The sequence below is a fragment of the Gobio gobio genome, assembly GCF_949357685.1.
Source record: "Gobio gobio genome assembly, chromosome: 1".
In the NCBI taxonomy this organism is placed as follows: domain Eukaryota; kingdom Metazoa; phylum Chordata; class Actinopteri; order Cypriniformes; family Gobionidae; genus Gobio; species Gobio gobio.
In genome coordinates, this window is record NC_137097.1 from 56,728,302 (window position 1) to 56,738,843 (window position 10,542).

A 10,542-nucleotide genomic window follows, 5' to 3' on the forward strand; every position below is an offset into this window, starting at 1 on the left:
CCCAGAATTCCACTCGCTGTTGCTTCGCGAGGTCAGGGCAATCGTCAGCGCACACGAGGACTCATTCCGAGTGCTTAGTCAAAACCTCCCTTTCTCTCGCCCCTCGCTGAGAGACACCGGCTGTTTGATTTCAGCCAAACGGGGGGAAGGCCATACACCACTAACAGAAAGTTTTAACGCGCACGGGGTGACCTTAACAGCGGCTAAGGCCGGACACGAAAGTGATCAAGTCAGTGGCTTTAAAGCGCGCGTGTGTGGAACAGCTGTGTGGCGATGGAAGCGATAGACACTGCCCCTGATTCCTGGGATCAAGAGGACGATGGTGAGGCCCAGGTCGACGTGCAACTTTCCAAGGCTCTTGCTACCAGCCTAAACGTGGACGCCAAGCCGTTTGTCCCCAACGTGCACGCCGCGGAATTCGTCCCGATCTTCCGACCGAAGGGCTCCTCGGAAACGGCGGAGTCGGCGGGTGAGCTCCCGATTATTTAACGTCTGTTAGCCGCGTTAGCTGTTAGCCTCACACACGCTTGTTCGCATGAGCTTAGCATGGTTGCTACATCAGAGTTACCGTCAACGGCTCGAAGCGGAAACGTGGCCAACGTGGAAGTTAACAATCGGAAAAACTTGCTTGACGTGAATAAGAAGTGTTCGTTTACACGATAATAACACTGTAACAGCTGTTTGTGCTTGAAAGCGGATCATTTGGGTGGAGACTTTGTATGTAACTTAGGTGCTTGTGAGGCAATTTTAGCCTTATAACAATATATAACTGGGTTTAAATAAAGAGATACAAGTGTGTTCAAATAGTTCTTTGGTTAACTAGACAGTTGGCTGAAGCTTTAGTCATGTTTATTGCCTTTTAATTGATACACGTGAACATGCACGAAATGTGCCCCCCTTGGTTTAGCATGGCAATATCATCAATGCTGATGATCAGAGACCTGCCTGGTACTTCATAATCAACCAGTTTCTAACCTTCCTTGATTGTTTCAGGGGCCTCTTTTGGCTGGGTTTTGTTAAAGGGTGGTGTTTACTGCCCCCCATGCTGTCTTACTGAAAACATGTACCCTTATACATTGTGTTATGGTGGAACAATGAAAGTCAATTGTTGCCCTAATCCCTTCAGATCATGACACGAGAAGTGTTTCACCATCTAGTTTTAGATGAAATACTGATCCACGAAGTATTACCTACCAGAAGATGGCTGATGTCAAAGCAGCTAAATGTTGCCACTACAGCCATGATGCTAAACTCTTACCTGAAGCCTTTGTGTTACCTGTTGTATTTGAATGTAGTGTGTTTATGTGTTTATAAGGTACACACTGGAGGTCTTCTTGGAAAGATCAATGTAGCGTGTAATGGAGGTAAACGCAGTGATACGATCTGCTTATTTAACTTGTCCACGCTTATTTGCATTAAAAAAAAGATTATTTTAAACCTTATGAAAAGCATTTTTAAAGATTTGAGAACATTACATTTTACAGTGGGACAGATTTACTTCAACTCATGATCTTGTCGCAAAATAGAGAGTTTGTTGAAGGATTAGGATCCTATAACTATTTTCTGTCTCACCACAAGTGGTAGATATGCTGTTCACATTCTATTACATAGTGCGGTTTGTTGTCTGCGAATGTGTTTGTTGACATGTCATTTTCCTTTTAAGTTAATTATTCTTAGTAACTAGACTGTTCTGTATAATTACAGCTATAAAAATAAGCATTTTATATTCTTGCAGGTCCTGATACAGATGCCAATGTGGAAGTATCAGAGCCTGAGGGTAAGAAAACGCTGAGACACACCACCACATTTTTCTACACATCCTCATAATGATGATGATGATAATCATACGGATGAGTCTGCATCTAGTAACTTGTGCTTGTTCACATTCCAGTTTTCGAAAAGTCCAAGTCATGTTTACGCCAAGACGAATATGGCGATTAAACTTTCATTTGAATGAACGGCTGTTGATGCATCTGTTAAGACCAAAACAAACATTCACGCAGATTTGAGAGGGATTCTAATCTCTTTTCCACCGCACTGCGAAGAAAACTGTTCAACCGATAAGAATTGCGCTTTTGGTCACATGCTCCGAGCCGCTGCTAAAGCCACGACTTGATAGCGCTCACGAACAGTATTTTGCTAAGTGATAGTGAATAGTAAATCTCTAGTCTTGTATGTTTTGATAAACACCATAGTGATTTAAAAAATCTGAATGGCTGTGTGGAAAAAGTATGAATATTGTTTGACTTCCTTTCTTCTCTGACAAGCGGCTATCAGAAATGTAATGTAGTCTAGCACTTTATTTATAATAGCACAGTGTTTCTGCTTTTCTATTTCAGTGCCACATACTGTGAAAGAGGGAATTTTAAGGGTGTTCCAATTGATCAGCGGCCGATTGATATCGACCGATAATTGTTTTAAATGGTTTGATCGATGGTCTCTATAAAGGCCGGTCAGACGACGCAAAACTCGCGAGACAACTTTTCAATGCGCAGCTACAGTTGCTTCACTACATTCACCGGTCTTGTCTGGTGTTTCTACCAGGCATCTGAAAAGACAATACATTTGAAACTTCTTACCGAGACATTGGGACAACAGCAACCCTACAGCAAAGAAGCTAGGGATGTGCAATTTTACTGCATTTCTTTCCTTCTTAGCGGTGCTATGGCGGCTTGATGAGTATAAGTTTAAACACAGTTGGTAATGTCTTAAGTGAACATAAACAGTTATGTTCAGGGAAATCACGTATATTGATCCGTGCATTAGGATTTAAAGTGACAGCAGCCCAATTAACCGTCATTAATGTTAATCAAACAACAAAAGACAGAGAAAATTACTCTTTACTAGATATAGTAGGATTAATCTGTATTTAAAGGGTCACTTCAGTGATTTAGCATTAAGCTTTGTATCAGTAGAAACCCGGTAGCCACATGAGACAAAAAAAAATTCTGTCTTTTCACAGTCTAGAAGGCACCAAATTCAAAAATAATTGCACATTTCTGCTACATAAATGACCCAGTTTAAACACACATTCATATTCCCAGCGCTGAAGTGCCCCTTTAATTTATACACTGAAGGCTATGCAGAATGTTTTACATTTGATTACTTTCTGTTGATAAAACTGTTGTTTTTAATATTATTTATAACAATAGCGTATAACAGGTTCGCTATATTTGTCAAACTCTTAAGCTGTTCCTAATCTCCTCTAAGAGAGGGAATGGAATATATTGTACATGTGGCATGGTGTTAAGTATTGTAAGCATGTATTATTGACATTGGTGATCTGTATCGGGCCGATACTGCTTTCAGTGATTGGCCCCAAGAATCCTTATCGTTGCACCCTTAGTGAATTTTCTTTTTTTTTTATCCCATTAGCTTTGGTCTAAACAGACAAATTGCATGTGCAAATCAGTGACTGAATTTTTGCAGATTGCTGTGTTGAATGGTTATGTTGACATCAAACACAACAGTTTTAGTCAAAAAGGAAGTGACTGAAGTTGTTGACAATACAACCAACAGTAAGTGGGTAAACGGTTTAAAATGATAATGTTTGTTTTTGACATCAGCTCCGCCCATGGAGAACGGTGATTCAGAGATGGCAACAGATGACACCTGGGAGGAGAAAGGGAGTGAGCCCAGTGAGGCTGAGGCAGAGCCAGGAGGCCCTGAAGGAGACGGGGGTAATGCTGAAGAAGACTCCCCTCAAGAGGAAGGAATGGAGGAAGAAGAAGTGCCAACACCTAAAGTACCCCCCACACAGCCAAATGCCCCCAAGAAGGAACATGTTAACGTGGTGTTCATTGGCCATGTCGGTTAGTTTTTGCATATGGCATTTACATATACAGATTGATGCCAGAGTCCAACATCTCTGAAGCATGTTTTGATGGACTCTGAAGGTTTTAACTCCCCTAGAAATTTTAATGAAATGAGACCAGATTGTTTGATTATTTTCGTCAATGTTTAACTTTAAAAACCTTGCCTTTATTTGTTGTTTATATATAGTTCCTTTTTTTTATTATTCACTTTTTTCCCGTCATGAATATAGCAGTGGTAAATTCTAAATTGGTACTAAATTATAAAGCAAACATACATGATTTCACAGTCATTTCTTACCATTTCTTTACAGTTTGTTGCGTTAAACTTTTTAGCTTTAGCTTCCATTTAACTTTCTTCCAGTAACTTTACAGGGTAATTTGTCTCATTTGCTGGAATAGTTTTTGCACTTGACTCTAAATTGGTTGGATTTGTTGTATAACCACTTAATCCGTTACCATCAAGGCAAATCAGTTCATGCATATCTCAGTATCATGGGGAGTATTTTTTAAAATGTCTTTGGAGAACAGTGAATTGGCCATCTTTATCTGTCCTAGCCTAACTTTCTTTTTTCGTATTTCTCCAGATGCTGGCAAGTCAACTATTGGAGGACAAATCATGTGAGTTGTTGATTTTGACACTGTGTTTGACAGATATTGTTGGGTTTTGCATCCCCTGTTTCTGATAGCCCTGCCTTCTGCCCCTCCTCCACAGGTATTTAACAGGAATGGTAGACAAACGAACTCTGGAGAAGTACGAAAAAGAAGCCAAGGAGAAGAACAGGGAAACTTGGTAATTAGCTTAGTTGAGTTAATTTACCAGAGCATCTGTTGAATAGTCAAACAGATTCCCTTCAAACATGGCTGAAACCTGTAACACTTACATACTTGTTGTGCCGAGAGGTGGAGCGATTTTTCATAGTAAATGTTTTCCTCAGGTACCTCTCTTGGGCTCTTGACACAAACCAGGAGGAAAGAGACAAAGGAAAGACTGTGGAAGTCGGACGTGCGTACTTCGAGACCGAGAAAAAGCACTTTACCATTCTGGATGCACCAGGCCACAAAAGCTTTGTGCCCAACATGATTGGAGGTGCTTCCCAGGCTGATTTGGCAGTGCTGGTGAGCCATAATGTTGAATAGGCACTCAAGGACTGCCATGAGAAATATCCATTCATGCTACCTACAATTTAGAAAATCCATGGGAAAACCCTCTCCACTGCTAAGCTGTGAGCAGGGTGGATGTGGTTATGACACAGTAGAGGGCACTGTTGGACTACAGATGTCAGACTTAAAAAGACAGCAGTTTCTGCAGTCAAAGCCTTTTGTTTTTTGTTTTTTCCCCAGTTCACTTCAGTCCCTGTATTAATTGTCATTATTTCTCTCTGAAGGTTATCTCTGCAAGGAAAGGAGAGTTTGAAACAGGCTTTGAGAAAGGAGGCCAGACGCGAGAGCATGCCATGTTGGCCAAAACTGCTGGAGTAAAACATTTGATTGTACTTGTAAACAAAATGGATGACCCGACAGTCAACTGGAGTCTGGAGAGGTCAGTGAATGGACATTTATATTCAGGGGCTATTGTCATTACTTTGTTTTATTCCTTTGTGACAAAAATGCTATGAGTGTGTTGATTAATTGTATTAACTGTTTGCACATAGGTACGAAGAATGTAAGGAAAAACTTGTTCCATTTTTGAAGAAAGTTGGGTTTAACCCCAGGAAAGATATTCATTTCATGCCATGTTCGGGACTTACTGGGGCCAACCTAAAGGAGCCGGCAGAATACTGCCCTTGGTATACGTAAGTGTGCTGAGCTTGCTAATTATTCATTTTTTTAGTTTGAAAGCTTTGACTAGTATGTCAAATTATGTGAAGTGTATAAAAAAATGCATTAAATCTGTGGTTCTCAACCTTTTTTGACTCAAGCCCCTTTTTGTTTAAAACAATATTTGAAGTAGTGTTGCACGATATACCGGTACTAGAAAAGTATTGCGATACCCTGCTATTAAAAATGGTACGATGTGAAATTGTATTAGTTTTATTACTTTTAGAAGGACAGCACTCTAAAAAGAGCAGTATTTCACTTAATTTACTTCAATGTGTGACAGCAGGAGCAGGACTTGCAGAGCTGTGCAGAGCTCTGCTTCCACCATTCACTAAACAATGGATGCAGAAGAGTTAAATATACGCACAGTGCATGACAAAGAAAGCAACAGAAAATGCATGCATGACAAATAAAGCGCGCACCACAGGACGTGCTTGTGCTGCCAGACTCTGCCTGAAGCACGTGCACATGCCTTTCAGACAACATCCTATCGCGATTCAGTTCCATTTTTTTAATTATTGGGTTTGAAAGGTCAAAAATATGTAAAAATGCACATCCTGGCGAGTATTCAGATAGAAAGAAATACACCCCAAAAATAGAAAGTCACCCAATGCTTTACTGAACAACTTTAATATATTTATTAGGAATCAGTGTATAGTTAATTTATAGAGTGAAGACTAAGCAGTTTTTTTTAAATATTTGATTATTTAATTTCTTTCTTGAATGTTACTGTTAAATAGACCTATTGTAGCTGAAAAATAAAGCACTGTTTTTGTCATATTGTTTGTAGTAAGCATTTTGGCTTATTTTTAAAAACAAAGATAAAATTTAAATAAAAAAAAATATTAAATTATTAAATTAAGTTTGTTGAGACCTAGTTGGCCCTGGGCCCCCAGGTTAAAAACCATTGCAATATAAAAAAGTGCATGAATATTGTGTCTCGCTGTATTTGTGAAATATTTTTGTGTACTATTGACAGAGGGTTACCATTCATTCCACATCTGGATAGTTTGCCAAACTTCAACAGATCAAGTGACGGACCAGTCAGATTACCAATTGTAGACAAATATAAGGTAAGTACACTTTACTTTGAATGTGTTCTAGTTTTATATCATTGTTCTTTGACAACAAAATATAAACATTTGGGGGAGGGAATACAAAAAATATTTTTTTCTTCATTTAGGAATTATTTTGCACTGTATTTCTTTGTATGAATGCTCTTGCGAAGTTCATATATCATCCATGGATGTTTGCACTTTGCTTTTTGTTTTTAAAAATGCTTATGGTGTGTTTTTGCAGGACATGGGCACTGTGGTATTGGGGAAATTGGAGTCGGGATCAATCAGTAAAGCTCAGCAACTTGTGATGATGCCCAACAGGGTAAGATTATGGTAACATAACACTTTAAAACGTCAGGTTTTATAGCAGGAATTGACTGAATGACTTATCAGTGCTTGCCTCAACTGTGTGCAGCACACTGTGGAGGTGCTAAGTCTGCTTTCTGATGATGTCGAAACCGATGATGTCGAACCGGGAGAGAACTTGAAATTGCGGCTCAAAGGCATTGAAGAGGAGGAGATCCTGCCGGGCTTTATCCTCTGCAATGCTGAGAACCTTTGCCACACTGGGCGCACCTTTGATGCCCAGGTCAGTAAAAACGTATTAAACTCACTGTAATTAAAGTATATCGGATTACCCCGTTTGCTTTGCAATTCCACATATTAATTGTACTTTTGTCTTTGCCTTTTTCAGATAGTCATCATTGAACACAAGTCAATCATCTGCCCAGGTTACAACGCAGTTCTTCATATCCACACCTGCATTGAAGAAGTGCAAATTACGGTAATGGTTATAAATGTTACATTTTTTGACTATTAAATACATTTCTTTTGTGGTGTAAATTTGTGCTTGTAAACCTGCTGACTTTTAGCTTGTGTGAGTGCCCTCATTTACAGCTAGTTCTTTATCGACGTGGTTTAAATGTGCCTCTGGCCCCTTTACAGGCCTTAATCTGTCTGGTAGACAAAAAGACGGGGGACAAGAGCAAAACACGACCCCGCTTCGTCAAACAGGACCAGGTATGCATTGCTCGTCTGAGAACCGCTGGGACCATCTGCCTTGAGACCTTCAAAGATTTCCCTCAGATGGGACGCTTCACCTTACGAGATGAAGGTGAGCGGACGTTTTCGCCAGATGTGACTAACTTGTCTTCAACGATTTTTCTGTGAATTTGAGTTCTGTGGATATTTACTTTTCTTTGTATTTCAGGGAAAACCATTGCCATTGGAAAAGTGTTGAAACTTGTTGCCGAGAAGGACTGAAAAGAAAGATTGGTGGTTCTGAAACAACTGACCAAGGCGGAGGTAGATGCTGTTTCAGCCGCAGCACACTTCATAGCCCTCCTGTTCCTTCTTCCCTCCGCCTCCTGAAGACCAGCTTAAAAAACTTCTCTTAAAGAAATCTGTTTTTAAGCAAATGAAAATGAAATCAAGTCCACATGTGTCAGCTTTCTCATATTGAGAGCTCAGCGATGCCATTGTTTTAGGTTTTACCCCATGACCTGTTCCTCATCAATCTGCACACGTTAAATGGCAAGAGATCTAGCTCTCTTCCAAACTTTTTTTTTTATAATTTTTTTTTTATATATAATTTTGTTTGCTACCATCAGAGAAATATAATGGCAGCATATACAGTAAACGTATGTGGACCAAGATTTGCTTGTTAACATAAAATGATTTATGAGCAGTAAAGTTTGAATGATTAACCAATTGAAACCAAAATGTTTATATCTTGGTTGTACATGTCTCCCATTGCTTATTCCCATTTTGGTTTCTGTTCACAACGTTCTTGCAAAGTGCATGAGCGTGTTCACGTTATTAAAGTATCTTCTATGACAATAAAATATAAAATTGGGGAAAAAATTGTATGGAATTTCTTTTCTTCATAAGATATTTTGTGCTATATGCCTGAATTTATTCTTTAAAAAAAAAAATTGTGTGATGGAAGTATTTGACATATCTCTGCCTTGTTAATTCAGGATAAGGATGTTTTGCTAAAGTTGGGTATCACTTTAGAATAATGGTCATTAGTTAACTACATTAGTTAACATTAACTAATAATGAACTGCACTTCTAAAGCGTTTATTAATCTTTGTTAAAGGGGCTATGTGCGTTTTTCTGAAATTTAAACTCGCGACTGACACCTGTGGCCAAAAAACCGAACTGCTCTTATTTTCTGCTCGCTCTCGCAGCGGTGGTGACGTCACATCCGCAGACAGCGCGGGAAAAATCCGACCCGACAGAAAATAGGAAAAATAGGATACAGGCTTATGTGCACCCACTGTGAGCGGACAAGGTGTCAGTATGCTCATCAGGAGATGTTTGAGTCATAAATGGTAAAATAAAAGGCTATTGTTACGTTTATTTTGGGGAAAAAGCTGCATATAGCCCCTTTAATGTTAATTTCAACATTTACTAATGCATTATTAAAATCTTGTTAACATTAGTTAATGCACTGTGAACTAACATGAACAAACCATGAACAGCTGTATTTATATTAACTAACGTTAACAAAGATGAACAAATACAGTAACACATGTACTGCTCATGGTTAGTTCATGTTAGTTAATACATTAACTAATGTTAACTAATGACCATTATTCTAAAGTGTTACCAAGTTTTGTCTTGTTAAAAAAAAGTATCTTTGTTGATTTTTATTTATTTATTTTAATAATAATTTGGATTCCGTCCATCTATTTCTTCAAAATATGTGATCAAAAGCAGAGATCCTAAGCACTATGCATTACTAAATCCTATATCACGTAATACCTTGTGTGTTTAAGCTACAATGACATTTTTAGTGTCTGTAGATGATATAATTTCCATGTCTTGTAAAACAGGCTTATCAACTATGTTTAGTCCTTTGCTTAAAATGGATGCAACATGCTTTTTGCACAACTGTTCTGAGACCCAAATAGGGCAGTGTAGTCCTTCTCCAGATGTTCATACTGACGCACCCACAGGGAGTGGCTTTCCCTCCACTGTATTTTGTGGATAAATACAGTAACTGGCAGGCAGAAGTGGAACAAGAGCTTCTGTATAATCATTGATGGGCTTTGAGCTTTCTGAGTAAGTGTACTTCCATTTTTTTATTTTGATGTTTATAGTATTAGTTGCATTATAAGTTGCTGAAATTACATTATTTTAGTATGAAAGCAATATTTGTATTTTTTGTAATGTGTGTTTTGTCTGAGTTCATATCGATGGCCTTGCATTTCTGTAGATGAAGATGCACTCCAACATATCTTCTGTCCGGACTGAGACTGATGAAGCTGGTTCATACACTAAAAATTTTTCCCACAAAGGAGTGAAATGTGGATGGAGTCACTTCCAAAAGCCAGCCTTGGCCATCGTCATTGGGAGTCTTCTCTTTGGCACAGGCACTGTACTGTCCATGTTGTACTTCATCCAGGTGGGCAATGTGCCCTATTTAGTAGGACCTATTTTCTTGTCTGTGGGGCTGATGTTTTTGGTCACTGGACTTGTCTGGGTGCCGGTCATTAAACAGAAGATGGTCCATACAGCAATGACCCAAATGAGCCATGGCAGACCTCTGCTACCTGAGCAAGGAATTCATGCACAGTCTTGTGTTACCATTTCATAGAGACTTTGACTTTTATTTATGGGATGGCATTTACATTGTGTATCTTTTATCCTGTGAAATGAGAAATGTATTTTGTGTGTGTGCAATCTATAGATGTCTCCTGGGCTTTTTTATTTTATTATTTATTTTTATTGTGTTCCTAGCAAATCCCTACAACTGGATTAAAATGGCTTCAAATGCTCACTGCTGATGTCACCAGAGGTCAGAATTAATTTAGCTCATGCTGAATAGTAGGGGCGCACAGAAT

General features: G+C 38.9%; 1 protein-coding gene across 1 annotated transcript; it reads left to right on the plus strand.

Annotated features, from left to right (window-relative positions):
• Positions 1 to 15: 15 nt before the first annotated feature.
• gspt1l (G1 to S phase transition 1, like) lies at positions 16 to 8,548 on the plus strand. The gene is made up of 14 exons (XM_079819904.1): positions 16 to 469; positions 1,736 to 1,777; positions 3,567 to 3,812; positions 4,400 to 4,433; positions 4,528 to 4,605; positions 4,751 to 4,931; positions 5,201 to 5,355; positions 5,468 to 5,608; positions 6,613 to 6,706; positions 6,933 to 7,013; positions 7,107 to 7,280; positions 7,386 to 7,475; positions 7,637 to 7,805; positions 7,902 to 8,548. Exons 1-14 carry the CDS (start codon positions 274 to 276, stop codon positions 7,952 to 7,954), a joined length of 1,734 nt encoding a protein of 577 aa, XP_079676030.1. The 5' UTR covers positions 16 to 273; the 3' UTR covers positions 7,955 to 8,548.
• The last annotated feature ends 1,994 nt before the right edge of the window (positions 8,549 to 10,542 follow it).

What these genes read in the sequence shown, in the direction of transcription:
- gspt1l (XM_079819904.1), top strand. Translation starts at nt 274, where the DNA reads ATGGAAGCGATAGACACTGCCCCTGATTCCTGGGATCAAGAGGACGAT. An exon ending in AGGCTGATTTGGCAGTGCTG is followed by an intron (nt 4,932 to 5,200) that starts GTGAGCCATAAT and finishes TTCTCTCTGAAG; the next exon opens with GTTATCTCTGCAAGGAAAGG. An exon ending in TTGTGATGATGCCCAACAGG is followed by an intron (nt 7,014 to 7,106) that starts GTAAGATTATGG and finishes AACTGTGTGCAG; the next exon opens with CACACTGTGGAGGTGCTAAG.